The sequence below is a fragment of the Acinonyx jubatus genome, chromosome D2 (genome assembly GCF_027475565.1).
Source record: "Acinonyx jubatus isolate Ajub_Pintada_27869175 chromosome D2, VMU_Ajub_asm_v1.0, whole genome shotgun sequence".
In the NCBI taxonomy this organism is placed as follows: Eukaryota; Metazoa; Chordata; class Mammalia; order Carnivora; family Felidae; genus Acinonyx; species Acinonyx jubatus.
This window is the reverse complement of record NC_069393.1, coordinates 59,315,288-59,336,736: the sequence shown is the minus strand read 5'-3', so window position 1 is coordinate 59,336,736 and position 21,449 is coordinate 59,315,288. Positions and strand designations below refer to the sequence as shown.

General features: G+C 45.3%; 1 protein-coding gene across 4 annotated transcripts in view; it reads right to left on the bottom strand.

Moving 5' to 3' along the window:
* SUFU (SUFU negative regulator of hedgehog signaling) overlaps nucleotides 1-21,061 on the bottom strand; it is a 122,859-nt gene extending 101,798 nt beyond the window's left edge. Inside the window, exons 1-2 of one of the 4 annotated variants that reach the window (XM_027062956.2) lie at nucleotides 20,676-21,061; nucleotides 17,183-17,317 (exon numbers count right to left, since the gene is read on the bottom strand). In XM_027062956.2, the coding sequence (XP_026918757.1) occupies nucleotides 17,183-17,317; nucleotides 20,676-20,857 (317 nt within the window). In that variant the 5' untranslated portion in view covers nucleotides 20,858-21,061. The remainder of the gene's footprint in view (nucleotides 1-17,182; nucleotides 17,318-20,675) is intronic. The other 3 variants (XM_027062957.2, XM_027062954.2, XM_027062955.2) reach the window with 3 other exon arrangements.
* Nucleotides 21,062-21,449: the final 388 nt, after the last annotated feature.

Here is a 21,449-nt window from a genome sequence, read left to right as displayed (position 1 = left end):
ACACCAGGCAGTCAAAAGGTACAAACTTCCAGTTACAAGGTAAGTCCCAGGGATGTAATATACAACATGATGCCTGTAGTTAGCACTGCTATATGGTATATTTAAAAAATTTTGGGGCGGTGGGGGGAGCCTGGGTGGCCCAGTCAGTTGAGCGTCCAACTTCGGCTCAGGTCATGATCTCATGGCTCCTGGGTTCAAGCCCCGCGTCGGCCTCTGTGCTGATAGCTCAGAGCCTGGAGCCCGTTTTGGATTCTGTGTCTCCCTCTCTTCCTCTCCTGTTCACACTCTGCCTCTCTCTCTCTCTCAAAATAAATAAACATTAAAAAATTTTTTTTAATTTTTTAAAGTAAGCTTCATGCTTAGCTCCAACATGGGGCTTGAACTCATGACACCGAGATCAAGAATCACATGCTCTTACTGGGTGTTGTACAGAAGCCAATTTTGACAATAAATTATATTAAAAATAAAGAAAATAAAAAGAATCACATGCTCTTGGGACGCCTCGTTGGCTCAGTTGGTTAAGCATCTGACTTTAGCTCAGAGCATGATCTCATGGTTCACGGGTTGAGGCCCCGCATTGGGCTCTGTGCTGACAGCTCGAAGCCTGGAGCCTGCTTCAGATTCTGTGGCTCCCCCTCTCTCTTCCCCTTCCCCTTGTCTCTCTCTTTCTCAAAAATAAATAAACATTAAAAAAATTAAAAAAATAAAAACAGTCACATGCTGTAACCGACTGAGCCAGCCGGACGCCCCGATGTGAAAGTCACCAAGAGAATAAATCCTATGAGATCTTATCACATGCATACACACACAAACACATATACATTTCTTTCTTTCTTTCTTTCTTTCTTTCTTTCTTTCTTTCTTTCTTTCTTTCTTTCTTTCTTTTCTTTTCTTTTCTTTTCTTTTCTTTCTTTCTCCATATAAGATAATGAATGTTAATTAAACTTACTGTGATAATCATTTCATAAAATATGTAAGTGAAGTCATTACGCTATACACTCTAAACTTACACAGTTGCTGTATGTCAACTATATCCCCATTAAACTGGAAAAAATTTTTATGTTTATTTGTTTATTTATTTTGAGAGAGAGAGAGAAAGCAGTCATGTGCAGGGGAGGGGCAGAGAGAGCAGGAAAGAGAGAATCCTAAGCAGGCTCCACACTCAGCACAGAGCCCGATGTGGGGCTCAATCCCACGAACCGTGATATTATGACCTGAGCCAAAGCAAAATATCAGACACTCAACCCACTGAGCGACCCCGATGCCCCAGGAACGATTTTTGAATAAAATAAAATAATTTTTAAAAAGGAAAAACACCAAGCCAAGAGCAGCACCTTTTCTGCAAGGTGGTGAAGCTCACAGTTCAGCTTCGCTTAGTGGAGACCTACTATACATTCTCCCCTCTACTCCCAACTACCAGCAAGAAACCAAAAGGTTGGTCTCCAAGCCAGCTGGTGCTGTATAAGAATTCTGGGCCAATGAAGAGCCTAGTGCTTGGGTTTCTTGGCATCATTACAATATCTCCCACTCTTGGCTTTGGCTTAAACAACATCTGTACAAAACCTTTTTAAAAATAAGAATAGATTGGGGCGCCTGGGTGGCTCAGTCAGTTAAGCGTCCGACTTCAGCTCAGGTCACGATCTCGCAGCTTGTGAGTTTGAGCCCCACGTCGGGCTCTGTGCTGACAGCTCAGAGCCTGGAGCCTGTTTCAGATTCTGTGTCTCCCTCTCTCTCTGTCCCAACCCACTCACATTCTGTCTCTGTCTCTCTCAAAAATAAACATTTAAAAAAAAAAAATAAGAAGAATAGATAAGGGGGGGGCGCCTGGGTGGCTCAGTTGGTTGAGCCTCCAACTCTTGACTTCGGTTCAGGTCATGATCTCATGATTCATGAGATCAAGCCCCAAGTTGGGCTCCAAGCTGAACATGGAGCCTGCTTGGGATTCTCTTGCCCTCTCTGCCCTTCCCTGCTCACTCATTCTCTCTCTCTCTCTCTTGCTCAAAGTAAATCAATAAACATTTTTTAAAAATAAGAAATGATGGGGCACCTAGCTGGTTCAGTCGATAGAGCATGCAGCTCTTGATCTCCGGGTCATGAGTTTGAGACCCATGTTGGGTGTAGAGGTTGCTTAAATAAATAAACAAAAAAGAAGGAGGAGAAGGACGGGGTGCGGGGGGGGGGGGGTGGGGGGAGACAGGCTAGGCCAACGGTGGCAATACCAGTCTGATATGGTAAGCAAGATGCCACCTGCATACACATGTACAGCTCGGGACTTCTTACAGACCCAAGGGCCAGAGCATTCTGCCCAAGGGCCTTTGTCCACCCACTATCCTCCAGGACCTTGGGAAGCCAGCCGCCCCAGAAGATCAAGACATCTGAAAGAGGATAATGGGAAGAAACAAATCTTTTCAGCATCTCAGTTCCCCAAGGGCAAGGATTGTACTTTTTGAGCTCTGTACATGGGTACATTATGTCACAGCTGAGCAAATGCTAAATGGTAATCATATTCCCATTGCCATCCAAAGAGATAATAAGGCTGAGACATTCAACAACATGCAAGATAAGACAGTATTAAAAAAGCAATGAGCCCTCCTCTCAGTCACTATCAAAATGACTTAGTGGCATTTCCTTTGAGCCACTTTTGCTGCTGTTTCCTTTTTAGGGAAATAAAACACATCACTCGACTCTGTTCCCATGCTTTCCTACTGGTGCTGAGGTCCCACACTACTGGAAAAGTTTCCTAAAACCATACTCCTGCTTCCCCTCATCACATCATCCCTTGACTTCCCTCGCGTCGACAGATAATTTGTTGAATGTCACATTCTTTACATTGCCTTCAAACTCTCCAACCTCATCATGCTCCATTGTCCTCTCTTACCAAGTCCCAGACATACTGGCGGGTGGGTTTTTTTTTGTTTTTTTGTGGGTTTTTTTTGTTTGTTTGTTTGTTTGTTTGTTTGTTTTAGTTCCTTAAACACCTCAAGGTCCCTCCCGCCTCAGGGTCTTTGCTCTAGCTATTTTCACTGCCTACAATTTTCACATGGTAGAATGACCAGAGCATTGTACAACTCCAAGGAGCACCAAGTGCACAGAATAATATGAATGGTGCCCGTGGACTTGAATAATGTGACAGCCCTGGTTACCACTTTGTCATTGAGTTCAAATGTTATATCTTCAGGGAAACCACCACTGGTTCCCTACTAAACATACCCTCTCCACCCACCTCAGCTCCTACTTCCACTCAGGTGCTCCCTAGCACATCACCCCTGCTGTATTTTCAACACAGCACCTGCATTATCTAAACCTATATAAATCTTTTACATGTTTTTCCTATAAGAATGTAAGATCCATGAGCACAGAAACATTGCCTTCTTACTCCCATGGTACTCTCGGCATGTCACAGAGCACCACACATTTAGATAATGTGCACTAAACAGGTCCAGAAATCAATTAAAGGTTTATCATGTCCCAAGCATTGTGCTAGATGCTGGAGGTACTCCATCACCCCGATAAAGCAAAGTTCAGATATTTTTACCAAAATCACACCCCTCCTCTCAAAGGAACGCTCTGACTCTATGAAAATGCTGTACACTTGGATTATCTCCCCTCTTAGAGGAATAAGGGTCCAGACCGAAGGAATCCTCCTGAAAGAGCTAAATGCTCAGGCTTGATGCTGAACCGAGAGAATTCTTCACCTCCAATGTGAGAATGCTTTCTCGACAGCCAGAGAAACCCCAAAGTTACCAGTGGGAAGCCAATGGATGGTTCTGAGCAGGGGAGTGATATGAGTAAGATGCTATGGACAACTGCCCTCAGCCACAGAGCTAGCACAGAACTAAGGGATCCATATCAGCAATGTTCCTTCAAAGCTCCAAACCCAAAGGCTCCACGTGCAGCTAGTGCCTTCCTTCTGGGCCTTTTCTCTGCACAAAACCCTGGCCACGGGAATGAAAAACTGTCAGACTGGCTCCAGGAGGGCAAGAATCCAGGATGCCTGCAACCTGATATATTGGAAAAGCTAGAGCAGAAAGGAGAAGGGGTTAGGGCAAGCCACAGCATCGTTGGCTGTCAGTTTTCACTACACTTTCTCCTCTAACCAACCGGCTTTTCAGAAGCATTTAGGAGTCAAATCCATCACAAGCAGAAAGTGCAGCCAGCTGGCTTGACCCCCTGGGATCAGATGGAGAGCCTGGGCCAGGCCCCATTCTCTAGTAGTTACCCCTCCCCACAGGCATGGCTCCTGAGCTCCTGACCTCATGTTAAAAGGCCTGAGATCAGAGTAAGGAAAACCAGTGGTCAGAGGCAGGGCTCCAAGTGCCCCCAGGCATCACAGGGCGGTCAGCCCTGGAAAAACAAAAGCATCTCCTTGACTGGCCTTCTTGTGGCAAAGCCGGTTCTATAACCGGAGCCTCAAGAAGCCTGAGTAACATGGAAGGGAGTAGGAAGGAAAGGGAGCTTTGAAGGCCACTATCTTTTACTAACACACTAATATAGAGCCTGGAGTCCAGTGGAACACGTCCCTCTCAGAAGTTGCTATGAACCCACTTTCTCCCCAACAAATGGGCAACTAACTGGTCTAGCCCCAAACACAGGCCTCGCCATGTTTCTGAGTCTCAGGACTCCTGCTTGAGAAAAGCCTTCTACCAGGCTTCAAGGCAGGGACTGCAGAAAAGAAGGCAAAGAGGTTCCGTGTGATGACCTAAGGCTCCGAGGCTGTATCAGGCCCACCTGCCCATAATGTTTTCCAGTTCAAGGACTCTTCAGCCAAAAAGACTGGAGGCTCCGTGAAGACCAGACAAAGAGTATGCTGCCATTAATATATACCTCATGCCCAGAATTGCCCAAGCAGTGACTATCTCTGTAACAAATGAATGGCTGGCCTCCAAACAGGCCAGTGATTAATGCTGAATGGGAATCAAGTGTCCCCACCTATCAATGGGAGACCCAGTGCCAGGAGAGATCTACTATTGTTCAATTATTTGATTCCTGTGTCTGGCAGAAAGCCTCACAAGCCCTAAATGATAGCCCATTTATTTCAGGCAATTACCTGAAAAGGATCTCATCCTTTGTGCTTATACTTGTGCTTATACCTATGAAACTTCTGTGCACATTGGGTACGAGGAGCCTGGGGCACTCTGTAAGCCATCTCAGTCTTCTGTATCCACACACCCAAGAAAGGGAGAAATAAGGAGACTCATGGTGTCCATTTCCGGGTGATGGTGATCACCAGATCTAATCACCGATCACGTTTCTAAAGGGAAAACAACAGCTGGAACAACATACATCCTCAGGGCTACCACCACCAAGCATGGTGATTTGTATTTAAGGGACTAGGTATTAACTGAGAGGTGGGTAGCCAGCACAGCACATTTACTATGGAAACTGCTCTTTATACCTGTGAGAAGTCAATCAGCTAAAGCAGGGGGGCAGGGGGCCAAGAACGAGGAGAATGTAGTTAATGCAACATGACAATGGGTAGGAACCATCTTCCCAAACAAATGTGCTGTTTTCAGAATTTGGAAACCCTAGCAGCTGTGGGCTGAATTTCGAAATTTGAATTTCGAAAAGAGCATTAGCCATGCAGTGGGGAAGCTCTGAAAGACGTTAACTCCCAAACTGAGGGGACTCGAAAAAGACAGAAGCCCTACACACACCTGGGACAGCAACACTCATCACGAATTACTTATGGAAATCACCATGAAGATAGATATAGGATCACAGACAAAAGGTGAGAGGATTAGGAATACTTTTTTCTCCTCCCTTCTCTAATTTCCAACATTTTGGGTAAAATGGTTCAACTGTCTTTATGAGTGAAAAAAGCAAACTTATAACTAAAAAGTAACAACAATGATGGATGGAACAAGAGAGGTACAGGCCAGGAAAGTTTTGGATTTTGGAAAGTCTTCTCAATGCTGGTTCAATTAAGATGGAGAGTTTGAGGTCTGGGTGGGACCTCAAGGAGCCTGCTGTATTAATTTCTCATCTAAAGCAAGAAGAAACTCACCAGGACCTAGAGTGGAAAGTTTGCTCACAAGTCCTTCTATCATCTGTACTGGAAGGCACAATCAATCTTGAACCTTGGTCTTGAGACTATGGGTCCCAGTACCAGCTACAGATTTTATGGAAGACGCCATGATCAGGGAAAAGGTACAGAATTTACGAGCTAGCCCCAGTTAGTACCAATAGAGATGGAGGAATTCTGATGTGGACTCAGCATCTACTCAGGGGAACTAACTTACTTAATAGCTTGAGAAGTGACCAAAGGGCAAACATGCCAAAAACATGATTAGCCCCACTGTCTGAACCCATAATGTGAGAAAAAGGGTTTGTGTGTTTGGGGGTGAAGTGGGGAGTGGGAGGACGTTAGGAACAGAAACCAAGTCACCAAAGCAGAGATACAGATGGCAGATAAGCAGATGGAAAGATGCTCAACATCGTATGTCATCGGGGAATTGCAAACTAATACAACAATGAGATACCAATCCACCCCGATTAGAATGGCTAAAATCCAAAACACTGACAATACCAAATGCTGGTGAGCACACAGAATAAGAGGAACTATTATTCGCTGCTGGTAGGGATGCAAAATGGTACAGCTACGTTGGAAGACAGTTTTGCTGTTTCTTACAAAATTAAATACAGTCTTACCATATGATCCAGTAACTTTACTCAAATGAGTTGAAAACATGTCCACACAAAAACCTGCATATAAATGCTTATGGCAGCTTCATTCAAAATTGCCAAAAACTGGAAACAATCAAGATGTCCTTCAATAATAAATAAATTGTAGTACATACACACACAATGAAACATTATTCAGTGATAAAAGGAAATGAGCAAGCCACAAAAAGACTTCAAGGAACCTTAAATGCATATTGCTTGTAAAAAAAAAAAAAGTCAGTCTGAAAAGGCTATGTTTTGTATGATTCCAACTATGTGACATTTTGGAAAAGGCAACACGGCAAAATAATTAGTAGTCACCAGAGGCTTGGGGAGAGGGAGGGAGGGATGAATAGGCAAAAAACAGCACATTTTTAGGGCAGTGAAACTATTCTGCATGATACTGTAATGGTATTTGTCAGGACATGTATTTGTCAAAACTTACAAACCTGGGGGCACCTGGGTGGCCCAGTCAGTTCAGCGTCCGACTTTGGCTCAGGTCATGATCTCACCGCTGGTGATTTCGAGCCCTGCGTCGGGCTCTGTGCTGACAGCTCAGAGCCTGGAGCCTACTTCAGATTCTGTGTCTCCCTCTCTCTCTCTGTGTCCCTCCCCCAACTCTCACACTCCGTGTGTGTGTGTGTGTGTGTGTGTGTGTGTGTGTGTGTGTGTCTCAAGAATAAATAAACATTAAAAAAATATTTTAAAAAAACTTATAAAACTGTATAACACAAAGAGTGAACCCTAATGTAAACTGTGGACATCAGTTAAAAATAATGTATCAGTATTGGTTCATCGATTATAACAAATGTATTGCACTAATGCATGATGTTAATAACAGGGGAAACTACAAACAAAGTAAAGTAAAGGTGTGTATGGGAACTCTTTGTCCCATTGTTCAATTTTCTGTTAAGGCTAAAGCTGCTCTAGAATATAAAGTCCATTGATTTAAAAAAATCATTACATTTCATTCATAGGTGGAAATTAAGAAACAAAACAAATGAACAAAGAAAAAGACCAAAAAACAGACTCTTAACTATAGAGAACTGATGGTTACTAGACGGGGGGTGGGGGGGAGGGAGGGGGGGTGAGTGAAGTAGGTAAAGGAGATTAAGAGTATATTTATCATGATGAGCACTGAGTAATGTACAAAATTATTGAATCACTATGTTGTACACCTGAAACTAATATAACTCTGTATGTTAACTATACTAGAGTTAAGATTTTTAAAAATAATTAAACAAAATTTTTTGAATGTTTATTTTGGGCAGGGAGCAGAGAGAGAGGGAGAAAGAGAATCCCAAGCAGGCTCTGTGCTGTCAGCGAGGTTTAATCCCACAAACCATGAGATCAGGACATGAGCCGAAGTTGAACGCTCAATCCACTGAGCCACCTAGATGCCCCTAAAGTTTTTTTTTAATAAAATTTTTAAAATGGCTAAAATGGTAAATTCTATGTTATATACATTTTACCACAATAAGATAATTAATTAATTACAGAAATTAAAGTGTTTTTTAAAGTAATACACTAATTTGCATTAATATAAGGACAGAGGAAAAAAAAATATCCTCTCCAGGGTGAAAAGACACCTTTATATCAGAAAAAATATCCTTCCCAGATTAGCACTGCAGACGCCCCAGCCAGACGGTGTAGGCACTCCCAACTTTGAAGTGTTCATTTCCACACGCCCTCCCTCCCCAGAGAGAATGATCAGAGACCCCACCACACATCCTGGTCAGGACACACTCCGGGCTGATGGAATGCTGGGCACATCCCTGGCCACTGAAGAAGCATGACCATGTGAACTTGACACCCAAGCTGGAAGCATCACCTTTGTGCTTTTAAGAGTTGCAGACTTTTCCTGGCAACTTACTAAAAATGACTACACTAAGGCAGCAGAGGCCCTGACTGGAGAGATGACACAGGATCCTGTCACCTACCCTCTAGTTTTACCCTCTTGCCATTACCCAGCAGGACTCTTTCTTCTCTACAAAGTTGCTTCAACGTCCAGTTCAACATTTCTGCTACAAAGCACTTCCTGCTTAACTATTCACACTCCATTAAGCCAAGATACTTTTGAACTTAGGTGCACAACTGTAACAGCTGCCCCCCACTCTGCCCCTGTGCAAGTAGAGGAAGGGACGGGTGAGGCCTGCTGGAGCCAGACTGCCTGGGTTTACGGCCCAGTTCCAGCATTCACTGGCTGGGTACACAAGTTCCTTAACATTTCTGTGCCTCAGTTTCCTTACAAAAAAGATATCAATTCCTATCCCACAGAGCTGCTGAGAGAAAGAAATTAGAACAGTGCCTTGCACATAGTGAGAACTAAAGTGCTTACAATTATTATTACATATGTTGAGTTTCTCAAAGCGCTGAAGTTCACAGGGTGAGGGGAGGCAGCCTCAAAGCCACAGAAATCAGGCAAAGCCAAAAACACTGCTCCCAGCCCCAAACCTCATTGTCTTCTTCTTTCCCAGGGTCTCGGCCCCTTTTATCAAGCAGATGTTGGGTGTTTTGAGGACAGAAGGTAGGTGTAACTTCTCATTGTCCCCCCACCCCTCTCCAAACACATCACCTTCCCAAATGTTCTGTCTGTACCGGACCCTCGAGATAGTTTTGCCTGGGATGTGTGCTGTGCAGCTCCAGGCTCTGTGTCAGAAAGCTCGGCAAGCAGGGCAGTAAGCTACAAAGGTACATGCCGTGCGAGGAGACCATGCCTGTGGAGCTCGGGTCAGAGAGGACAAGGTCACATTGCACACATACCTTGGGACCCGACGTCAGAACTACACTACTGAAATAGAAAAGGTAGCTGAATGGGATACCTCAGAGGCAGGATGGAAGAATGAATTGAGGAATCAAAGATTAAGTCCAGAGTCATGAGCTCTGAGTCAGAATTCTGGGCAAGGCAAACGCTGGCAAACTGAGACCCGGAACACGGCCGGTGCAAGGACCAGCAATCTATATGGAAAAAGCCTCATGTGTGGAAGATGGGAGACTAGGAGGGCAGGCTGAACAGGGAAGATTCCTGGGACTGAGAGATCCAAGCATGTAAAACCCATAAAGGCTTCCAAGTCTTTGTTTCTCTCTGTGGAAAGAGAAGGAAATCTTCCAGTGCTGACCAGCCCAGTGTCGCTGTGAGTGGCAGTCACTCCTGATAATCAGGCTGCTCAAACTTTTTAAAGTGAGTTTGACTGGGCCAGCTCAAGGAACCTCTTCCCAACTGTCCGCTATCCGAATTGTCTCAACTGTCTGAACTGAAATATCTGGAATCCTTACCCCATGAAGGAAGAGATGATCCACACTGCAAATGAAATGCTTTTTCAGGCCACATACCCACACAGATCTGCTGGGAGCCCCACACTTCCTTAGGTCTTCCTGAAGTTACAAAAGAAACAGAATTCTCAACATTTCAAAACTCGGAGATCTGGGCCCTGAAATCCAACCCAAAGTGGTGGTTTCAGCTTCAAGAATTCTAGCCCTGCTGCTGGCCGTTACTCTCTGGGCAAGGACCAATGGCACCCCACTTTCTCTAGGTAGTCCAGACCTTCTGCCCTTAGCAGAGAGCACCACCATTTCACACGGTCCTCCCAAAACTTAACGCCTCTGGGATGAAAGGCTGAGGGGACCAAAGCTTCAGGGAGGCCTGCCCTGCCATGAGCCTGCAGAGCATTTCCTCAGCCTGCTGTGCCAGCCAGGAGGAGGGCCAGGGCCTGCCATCTGTGGGTGGCTTACAGAAGGGATTCCGGTTGTCAGTTTCTCGAGAGCTCTGGGAAGAAAGCAAAGGCCTGATCAGAGGACGGACCACGCTCCCAGGACAGGTGTGTTATGGCAAAGGCAGGATTTCCACTGGAAACCCCAGGGGATGAAATGACACATTAAAAAGTTCCTGCAAACCCAGCTTTAAGGAGGGAAAATTAGCATTTCCCAACTGCAGGGGACCAAGGCCACACAAAACAACAAGTGGAAAAATTAATCTGTATCCAGTATTTTAATAAATAACTCATTCGGTACAGAGCCCAACCTGAAGGGAACCTGAAGGGAAAAGGAGGTCCTCTACCAACCCAGCAGGGGCAGCCACAGAAAGCCGGGCAACAGCAGTTCCAGCCTCAAGGGGAGCAAGAACAACTCCAAACTCCAGACATACCCACCAAGAAGCCAGCGTTTGTGGGGCAGGGCCCAGATCGACCATGGGCGGTAGAGGTGAGGCTCTAGCCTGTGGAGCGGCCAGCCTGTGGGCCAACACCACACAGAGGCTGTCTTTGGAACCAGCCAACATGTACAGCAGATGACCTGCTCAGTGGAATCCCACCAGGGAAATCGGCCTGAGATCACAAATACACTGTGCAACTGGCCAGCCTCTTGCACCCTGGTTAGGCCGCCTGTCGCTTGGGTCCAGCTAGGGCTGCTGGAAGCACCAGGGCAGCTAGAAATCCCCACAGAGAGTGGTGCTGAAGCCACCTCTTCCACAGCCCTGCAAATCTTCACGTTCCAGTACGTAGCTGCTGGCCACAAAGGGAAGGGCCAGAGCTGGAAGCTTCCAACAAGCACTTGGCAGCTGACGCTCACACCTCCCCAGCCCAAGGGAAGAGCAACACAACAATCCCGGCCGCTAAAGTCAGCTGAGGGGAGCCTTTGGGGTTCCTAGAAAAGCACTCCATTCTTGCCCGTGGCTGCCCGGAGCTGGAACTTGTTCCATCTCTCCAACTTCAGAAAGAGTCTCTTAAGAGCCTTTTAATTCAAACAAGTGCTCTCTTGTCCTGTTTCCTTTGGTGAATGTGAAGAGGGAAAGAACCTGGCCATCTCAGGGCTCATGCAACCAGCTTGCTCTTCACTCCTTTTAGGGCTACCAGGGTGGGGGTCCCCTCCTGCTCCCAAAGCAAGCCTGCTAGGAGCAAGAAGAAATGCAAGGGACCCCTGGACTTCTGCTTGTCCCTATCCTCAACAAGCTGTGAGAAGGGAAGATCTTAATGGGAGGAGGCACGCTGTAGGCATTTAATAAATGCCAGTAACTCATTAAAATGGAAAGACAGGGACGCCTGGGTAGCTCAGTCAGTTGAGCATCCGACTTTGGCTCAGGTCATGATCTCACAGTTCGTGGGTTCCAGCCCTACTTTGGGCTCGCTAATGTCAGCCTGTTGCCATGGAGCCCACTTGGGATCCTCTATCCCCCTCTCTCTGCCCCTCCTCCACTTGTGCTCTCCCAAAAATAAATAAATATTTTTTAAATAAATATTTAAAAATAAATAAATAAATGAATGAATAATTAAATAATTAAATAAAATAAGATAAAACGCAAAGGCAATACAGCATAGTGGTTCAGAATACAAGCTGTGGGATCATTAAACATGGCTTCTAATTTACCACCAATGCAGTAAGTTCACTAAGCCTAAATGTCTGTATCTATAAGCAAGATGTAATAAGAATTCCTTGTGTCATAGAATTACTATAGGGATTACATAAAGGGATAACTTTACAAAAAGAATTTAGCACTAACCTGGAATATAGTAAAAGCTAAAAAAAAAAAAAAAGAAGTTTGCTTATGTTATTAGGTTAAAAACAAACAATATCCGTGCATTCCTTTCTTCCCACTCATGAAAGAGAGCTTAGGAGAGTGGGGACACTGGGAGACCCTGCCACTCTCATTTGGTTGCTGTATGGTCTTTAGCAGCCTGCTGTATTTCCTCCACTTACAATTAAGGGACATGGACTAGATCAGTGTTTCCTATTTGTCTGTGACAATAATAGTACTGAATCAGGGGCACCTGGTGGCTCAGTTGGTTAAGCGTCTGACTTTGGCGCAGGTCATGATCTCACAGTTCGTGAGTTCAAGCCCCACATCAGACTCTGTGCTGACAGCTCAGAGCCTGAAGCCTGCTTTGAATTCTGTGTCTCCCTCTCTCCCTGCCCTCCCTTGCTTGCGCTCTGTCTGTCTCTCTCTCTCAAAAATAAATAAACATTAAAATAATTTAAAAAATAATAATAATAGTACTGAATCATTTTTTTTTTTTAAGTTCCCTTTACAATTCACTTTCAATTTTTCTAATCATGTCTAGGGCCAGGCTTTATTTGGTGTTAGTGTATCTTTTTAATACCTCTCTCATACTTGCTTATCTCTTGAACAAAGAGAATGCTGGCCGGGGCACCTGGGTGGCTCAGTCGGTTGAGCATCCGACTTCGGCTCAGGTCACGATCTCACAGTTTGTGAGTTTAAGCCCCGCACCAGGCTCTGCGCTGACAGCTCAGAGCCTGAAGCCTGCTTCAGATTCTGTCTCTCCCTCTCTCTCTGCCCCTCCCTTGCTCACACTCTGTCAATCTCTCTCTCAAAAATAAATAAACATTAAAAAAAACTTAAAAAAAAAAAAAAAGAAAGCTGGCCTCAGATTTAGAATCTTCTGTGACAGGCCACAGTACTAAATCAGAATTTAATAATATTGCTTTGTTATCACTGCATTTATTTCTATAGTTACCTTTAAATTATGGCAAGTGATACTGGTTTCCATACATGGTAGTGACTGAACTTCTATTTATTTATTTATTTAAAAAAATTTTTTTTAACGTTTATTTATTTTTGAGACAGAGAGAGACAGAGCATGAATGGGGGAGGGTCAGAGAGAGAGGGAGACACAGAATCCGAAACAGGCTCCAGGCTCTGAGCGGTCAGCACAGAGCCCGACGCGGGGCTCGAACTCACGGACCGCGAGATCATGACCTGAGCTGAAGTCGGACGCTTAACCAACCGAGCCACCCAGGCACCCCATGACTGAACTTTTAAATATATATTTAATATATACTAAACTTTTAAAAATATATTTATAATAGTTTTTAAAAGGGGAGAGTCAGTTAGTTAGTTTGTTGATTTTTAGTGAGCTCTATGCCCAACGTGGGGCTTGAACCCATGACCACAACATCAAGAATATCACGTTCCTCCCACTGAACCAGCCAGGCACTCCAAAAGGGGAGTTAAAGAGAACATAGAATTGATGATCTTACTACATGGCAAAAATCATGAAGGCAGCACTAGAAGTATGGGAAACACTGGGCCAGAAGATTTTTAAAGTCCCCTCAATCCTGACAGTGAGTGCTGGCACCCTGGAGTGTCAGGCTGCAGATTCCCCCTGTGCCGTTCCTACTGGCCTGCAGCTTGCAGGTGCCTCTCAAACTTCACCTCCTCCCGGGAGCTTCTTCCAATCCAGCAGCTTGACCAAAAGTCACACCCTCTACTCTGCTCCCAGGTCATGTTCTTCAGCCATGGATTACAGCATTTATTACCCAGTACTATAAGCCTCTCTTTATATTCATCTCCCCTCTAGAACATGACCTCCTTAAGATAGAAATTACGTCTTGGCATTTTATCCCTCAGACACCTATTAGGATGTTCTGCGTCTGGTACAAAATAGGTGCTTGACGAATGTATGCTGAATAAATGAACCAATGCTTTGGCCCTTTTTTCACTGAATGGAAAGAGAAAAGACAGTGGGAGAAGAGCATTACCAGAGACTCATTTGCCATAATTCCAATTCAACATTTCTTAGCATTTAAACTGGATGATAGAACACTCACCTTTCTAACCTCAACTTCAAACACTAAATTAAATAAGAATTTTTAAATCTGTTTCAAAGAGGCCTTGCCACATGAAATGTTTGGAAAAGCAAACTTTTCTTTAAGAAACTTACCAGGATCGAGAAGAGACCAGTCACACCAGCACAAGGCCAATTACAAAGGTACTTTTGACTTCTGTAACATAGACCAGAACTGGGTAAATATCCAAGAACACGCCTTCCATGTCCTTCTAGACGTAGGACATAATATCAGAAAACACTAGATTCCAGTGGTGAGATACAGCCCAAATGGAGATCTCACTATTGTCATAAATGACATACAAGTATCAAAGTGTTTTATCAGACAGAAATTGTACACATATAAAGGGGTACTTTCAAACATGAAAAAACAGTAAGGAAGGCCGTCTTTAAAATTCAGAGGTTGCCCCCTGTGAAATATGGAGCTTTCTCAATTATGTTCTTCTTGTCACTTTAGGCCTTGGACCCATACCTGATAAGCAGATAGAGTGTAAGAAGCTTTAACCCAAATAGGAAATGATATTCCTTTGACTGGAATAAATCTGTCAACAAAAAGGTACAGGCTGACTGCACTCTGCAGGTGCTTATTAAAAATATACATTAAAGTCCAGCATAGTGCCTTTACTCCCCACATCTGTTTGCTATTTTATCTCCATTATTAATACTGTAATGCAGGGTCCCCATTCAGGCAAGATTAATTCACTGTTCCCAAAGCCTTCTGCTGACATTGCAATGGATCTGTTTGGAAGGCTGTAAAGGCAGGCCCAGGCATTGCTCTCGACATGTGATCAGTAAGGAGATGAGGCCTGCGCCCCCAGCTTAACAAGAGAGAAGAGGAAGTTGGATTGGACCTGTGATCATAGAGGTAAAGTAGCCCAGTGGTTAAGAGCTCAGACTTTGGACTCAAGACAGCTCAAGTGAATCCTAGTTCTTTTATTTTAGGCAATTCATTTACCCCTAAGTGACTCCGTTTTCTCATCTATAAAACGGAGATAACAAAAGGACCTGGTAAGATTGTAAAGTATTTGATGCAATGATAAAGAAGCTAGTAAGAACTACAAAAAGAAAAAAAAAAATTATTATCATCTTCTTCATCATGATACCATGATCATCTCCAGAACCAGCCTCTTATGCTGAGGCAGGGCAGGAAGAACCCTGCTAGTCTTTCAACCTACACATGCTAAGTAGTCGTCACCAAGATACCAAAATGATAGTATAGGAGGCAAAAGGGGACAAGAAACAAAAAAACAGGAGAGGCTATATAATAGAAATAGAATCAGCTCTTGATTAACCATGCTAACAAGGGGGAAGAGAAGGAAAACACTTATTTATTTGTTTGTTTGTTTTGAGAGAGAGGGCACAAATGAGCAAGGGACAGGGAGAGAGGGAGGGAGAGAGAAACCAATGAGGGGCAAAGAGAGAGAGAAGGAGAGAGAAGCAGGGCTCACCGAAAGTGGGGCTCAAGCTTGCCCGAAGCAGAGAAGCAGGGCTTGTGCTCACCAGATGCGGGGCTCAACTCATGAACCGTGAGATCATGACCTGAGCCAAAGTCAGATGCTTAGCTGATGAGCCACCCAGGTGCCCAAGAAAACATTTGAATTGAAGAAAAGAATCCTTCCCATGAAAAAGTGTAGATGGAAACAAAAAAAAAATTTGTTTTAATTATAGACAGTAACTTACTGGAGTACATGATATAATTGTTTAAGAAATGGGAGAGCATAGTCATTAAGAATATGAACTCTGGATGGGTGCCGGGGTGGCACAGTCGGTTAAGCATCTGACTCGTGATCTTGGCTCAGGTCATGATCTCATGGTTCATGGGTTCAAGCCCCATATTAGGCTCTGAGCTGATGGCACAGAGCCTGTTTGGGATTCTGTCTCTCCTCTCTGACCCTTCCCTGCTTGTGCGCTCTCTCCCTCGAAATAAACTTAAAACAAATTTTTTTTTTTTTAAAAAGAGTATGAACTCTGGAGCCAAAATGCCTACATTAGAATCCTGCTCCACCACTTCTAAGCTGCGTGACCTTAAGCAAGTTATAGATTCTCTTTGTGTCTCAGTTTCCTGATCCATAAAATGGGGCATATATGAGCATCTACCAGTATTACATGACTGTGTTGAAAATAAAATTAGTTTATATATACAAAGTGAAGAGAAGAATACCTGGCTCATCATCAATACTTAATAAATGTTAGCTTTCATTATTGTTAATGTAACTTATTTTTTTAGCGGACTTAACACTAAGTTGATGTTTAACTTAATATTAAAAATTGTTTAAATTCAGTGGTTATAGAGGGAAGTGGGGGAGGTAGGTGTGTACAGAAATGTACAGGGCAGAAATGTACAGGGCAGAAAATGGGACTAGACTACACTAGAATAAAAAATGTACTATAAATAATCTGAGTACAGACAACCACAGGTTAAAAGGAAGTAGACAAGGAGTAGATAAGATCAACAGAAGGATAGAGATGGATATATTCATAATAAAGCAAGTAGGTAAAATGTTAATTGCAGAATCTAGGTGGTGGGTATTTGTGTGTTCACTATAAAATTCTTTCAACTTTGCTTTATGTTTAAAATTCTTCATAATAAGCTAGAGGGAATAAAACAAGTAGACCTAAAAGCATCAACTCAAATTCTGGGTCATAGCTATGCTGACTGTCCTCTGGGCTCAAACACCAAAACAAGCTTAGAAAAATCTGATGGTTTTGGAACACTTGCTCATCATCAACACTGTCCCACACCAGATGAGCAGAACTCAGGTGCTGACGTGGATCACTCTGGCATATGCAGATACAAGCAGAGGGCAGAAACCCAGAGGTTCCACCTGAAAAATGCCAACTTCACAGAAGTATGACATTATCATCCCTGCTGAGGAAAACCCCAGAAATAAGGCTCAAGGCTAAGAAACAGACAGGTGGAGGGTGGGCGGGTGTCACACACTCACTCATGGACTCTGCTGTCACCATAGAGATCGCTCAGGCCAAAGCTGATGTAGTGCCAGTGTTCAGGGATATTGGCAGAAGGGCTCCCCACGTTCCTGTACATGCTAACATAGTCCAAGGGGTCTGGGCCGCCCAACCTGCAAAACACAAAACACAAGGGAGTCAGTGTGAGTCTGAAAGCAGACAATGTGAAGCTAAGCAGTTATGCCTTACAAATCTAAAGACCCCATCGTGGAGGAACCTGGGATGAAAGGTAACTAAAAGGAGGCCATACCTCTCTGGGATAAGACCAAGGGATGGGCAGCTAGAAACTGCCCGATTCCATAAGCACAAGAGGCTCCCTTCTCCTGTCCCCTATATGCAGGAACTCTTTTAGAAATAAAACAGAGTGGGTGGTTGTCCCTTTTGATTGCTCCTGTTTCAAATTACCAATCCCAAACGGGATTGGAAGGGATTATCTCTCTTCCATGGCGCCTGTAAACATGCCAAGCTTCAAAGCAAGAGGTGCATTAGTCAATCAATTGGCTTCTGTTGAAAGACCATCCTGAGCATCCCCAATGGGCATTGTTCCTGGAAGCAGAGGCTCAGCTCCACTCCTGCCTCTTAGACAGCTAATTCCTGAAAGACTATATTGTGCCCTATGTTAATTACAGTTTGTTCTAAACAAACCCAATGCTTCTAGACCCCAGCCTGCACCCCACAGACCAAAGCTGGTCTTTTATCATGCAAGTGACAAAGGCCAAACTTAGGCTAGCCCAGCTCTGCACAGAGAACCGCAGCAGGCCAGGCTGAGCCTTGTGAGTGCCTGCATTTGGAAGATGATCCTAGGAGACTGTTGCCTCAAAGGTAGAGCTAGAATATTAAATGATTTGGGGCCTCTGAGGACCACATTAAACTTCCCCCATAATTCCAACAGAGAAGCAGCTGAGGAAGAGATTCAGTCATTATCTCACTCTGAGGATTTAATTCCATAAGGGTTTATTCCTTTATTCCTTTAGTAGAGCAATTAGTGCTCTTTAAAAAAAAAAAAAAAAAAAGTCCTATGTTTCTTCAGAATGAATAGGGAAACTTGGTAGACTTGAGAAACAGACTAAATGGAACCATCAGCGGAAGGAAGTCTGCATTTAGCCCACAAACACTCTGCATTTGAGCTGCCTTGGACATCTGACTGTTTCACAGACTGCAAAAACTCTGCCTGCCCCTGGGACATTGATGGAGTGCACTTTGCAATTGGGATCATATGCTGAAGGAACACTAATGATCAAATAAAATACATGTTACATGTAATCCCAGCACGTGTGCCAGTATCATGCAATTTAAATACTATTTAAAACTAGTAGGTCTGGTTTCATCCTCCTTTGTCAGGGTATTATTTGCCTTTATAGAAATCCCTATTCTCTGCTAGGAAATGCTGAGTTATTTATAGAACTTGTAAGAGAGTTGCTACAAATAGCTAAGAATATGAACTGAGTGGATCAGGAAAGGGGACAAATCTCTGTGTCTTCCCTTAACTGTGATTTGGCCAAATCATGAGACTATTTCCACAACCAGTTGGATACAGAAAAGTTTGCTAGGGAAAGGAGGAAACAAAAGGGTAGCTATCCCGAGAAGAACCACATGGTAGTTGCAGAACCCCAGAACAGATGGGAGTGCCTACAGGCTCCGTATCTGCTTGGGTTTCCTGCTGCAAATTCCCAGTCTTGCTCCTTCTTCAGCCTAGGTCCATCCAGCAACAAGTAGAAAAGGGTATCTGCAGTTCCATACTCTATCTGCCACACCCCTGCAGCCCTCTTTCTGGCCAAGTCTCTCAGAGGATATCACGTAATGAGGCTTTATCTTAAAACTATAACTGCAGGGAATAACCAAGAGTCAGACAAAATTAACCTTGTCCCAAGCACAGAGTGTTCTGTTCTTACTCATAAACCTGATGGGAAACAGATGAGTATATAGAAAATAATCACATTTTGCACTTAGAAAAAGATGTTATCCAAGGACCCAGAGAATCCCTTGATGCTCTTCCTTGAACTTACTTCCTTGAACACCTAACTACACCCCACAAGGCAGTTGCAGGACTGTAGTGACTCCAGGTCACTCCATGCTGTCAGCCTCTTTACATCCTCCTACTGACACACGGAACTGGCCTCAGCCCTAGCCAGTCTAGTTTCTGCCACCTCCAGATGAAGTTAAGAGGTTATCCTGGAGAAGACTCAGCCCTAAAGGGAGAGGTAACCAGCAAAGACATCCATTCTATCAACCTTCCCCTTTGGGTCTACCTGCCCCGTTGGCCACATTCCAAGCTGCTTCCTGAAGAGACAGTCTTTCAGGACTCAATGAAGGGGATCATCTAACACAATGCATGAATGCGGTTCTGGACAGATTCAACCAATTCCTCAGTCAATTTGGTCCAGAAAGACCATGAAGACAGGCTCTTTGTCGGAGTCCCTGTAACACCTGTTTTGCCCAGAGGCTGCAGAAAGAGAAGGTTGCAAACAGGAATGGGAAACAAGAAAGGACCATTCCTACCCCAAGGGCAGCCCTTCTGTATACAGGTCTGATCTTAACAGAGCCACTTGAGGGTTACTCTCTGCTTCCCTTAGAGACTACAGCCTAAATCCTGAAGTTTGTGGACAGGAAGCTCCTCTTAACATCTTAACTGCACTTCTTTCCTCCGTGTCAGCGTCCCAGGTTTTCATTTTTTACTGTGGTCCCCTTCAATCCCAAACCATGGCTCTCCCGGATCCTGCCTCTGTTCCAGTCAATGTCCTAAAGCAAAGCGGCTGCAGAGCCAGAGGCAGCTCTGCTTGAAGAAAGAGAACCGTGCCGAGTAAGCAGAAAGTTTATCGAGAAAACTTGCTCCGTGAAACTTCAAACGCGAAAGCACGGCACCGATCTGACGTCTGAGCTCACTGGGAAGGTATCAAAAGAGACCTCCTCCTCCTCCTCTCTTCACCAACGCAACTCTCGAAACTTGCTCCCCCTCTTAACCTACGGGAGAGCCGGGGTTCCCAGAGCCGCCCCTACCCTGTGCAGTCTCGAGCCCTCTGAGCTCCGCCAGCCGCACTCCTCCAAAGCCCTCTCCTATGCTCCCCAGGCCCCGCCTCGCCTCCCCCAGCCCACTTCAGCCGCCCCCCGCCCCCGGCTTCCCCTCGCCCACTAATGACCCCCTACAGGCGCCCCCTCCTTTCACCACGTTTACAGTTCCCTCTCTCCTGTCGCCCCCCCCTCCTACACACACCCCCAACTCACTCTATTCTCCTAATCCTAGTTAACCCTTCATCCTCCCTCGTTAACCCTTCGCTACCCACTGGCTCCATTAACCCCTTTGTCCCCATTCTCAACTTGAGCCTTAACTCCTTCCCTCGCAGCAGGACGCCCTCCTTCTAAGTGCTTTAACCATTCTTCTCCACCTCCTTCTCCCCAGCAAATGACTTCGCCCTCGGCGCTCTAACCCTTCCCATCCCGCCCCTGTCCTTCTCCCCGCGGCCCAGAGCATACCAGTACTTGACGATAGCGGTAACCTGGAGCGGGTTCGGCTGGTCAGGGTAAAGGCGGCGGCACTCTCCGTAGATGGCGTGCAGTCCCGGGGGGAAGAGCGAGGCGAAGGCCGGGGGCGCATTAGGGCCAGGGGCCGGGGGCGCGGTGGGGCCGGGGGCGCCGCTAGGCCGCAGCTCCGCCATCCGGGCGCGTAAGGGCGCTGGGGGGACCGGGGAGGGTGGACGAAAGGGAGAGCACTGACGCGCCAGCAGGCGGACTCCGTGGGTGCGACTCCCCGAGGCGATGGGGGCTGCAGCGAGGTCTAGGCTCCGCGCCTGCGCACCGCGCACAGTCTGCCCAGGCCGTCGCCGCCGCAGAGACGGCCAGAGGGTGCCTCGGGGGCCGCGGGGCGCTCAAAAGGGCGGGGCGTCGGAGCGCCCTATTCCGGCATCCATTGGCTAGTGTCTGTGCCAGTCACAGGTGGGGAAGGCGTGACTTGACAATAGGTCCCGCCTCCTTCTCCTTGTGTTGGGGCGTCCCAAGGCTCTTGGCCTCCCCCTAGTGTTAGGAGGAACCCAGGTTTAAATAGAGATGTTGCGGCATCCTGAGGGGCTAGGGTCCCACGAAAGCAGTGGGAAGTGCGCCGCCAAAGAGTTTGTCACTATTCCAACATGATGCTAACAAGAATTTAAACATAAATCTGACAATAATGGATTGATTCATTCACTCCTTAGTGTGGCATTAGTTTTAGCAGATTATAAATCTGAATGTTTCCTACCGTCTTTGAATGTCCTT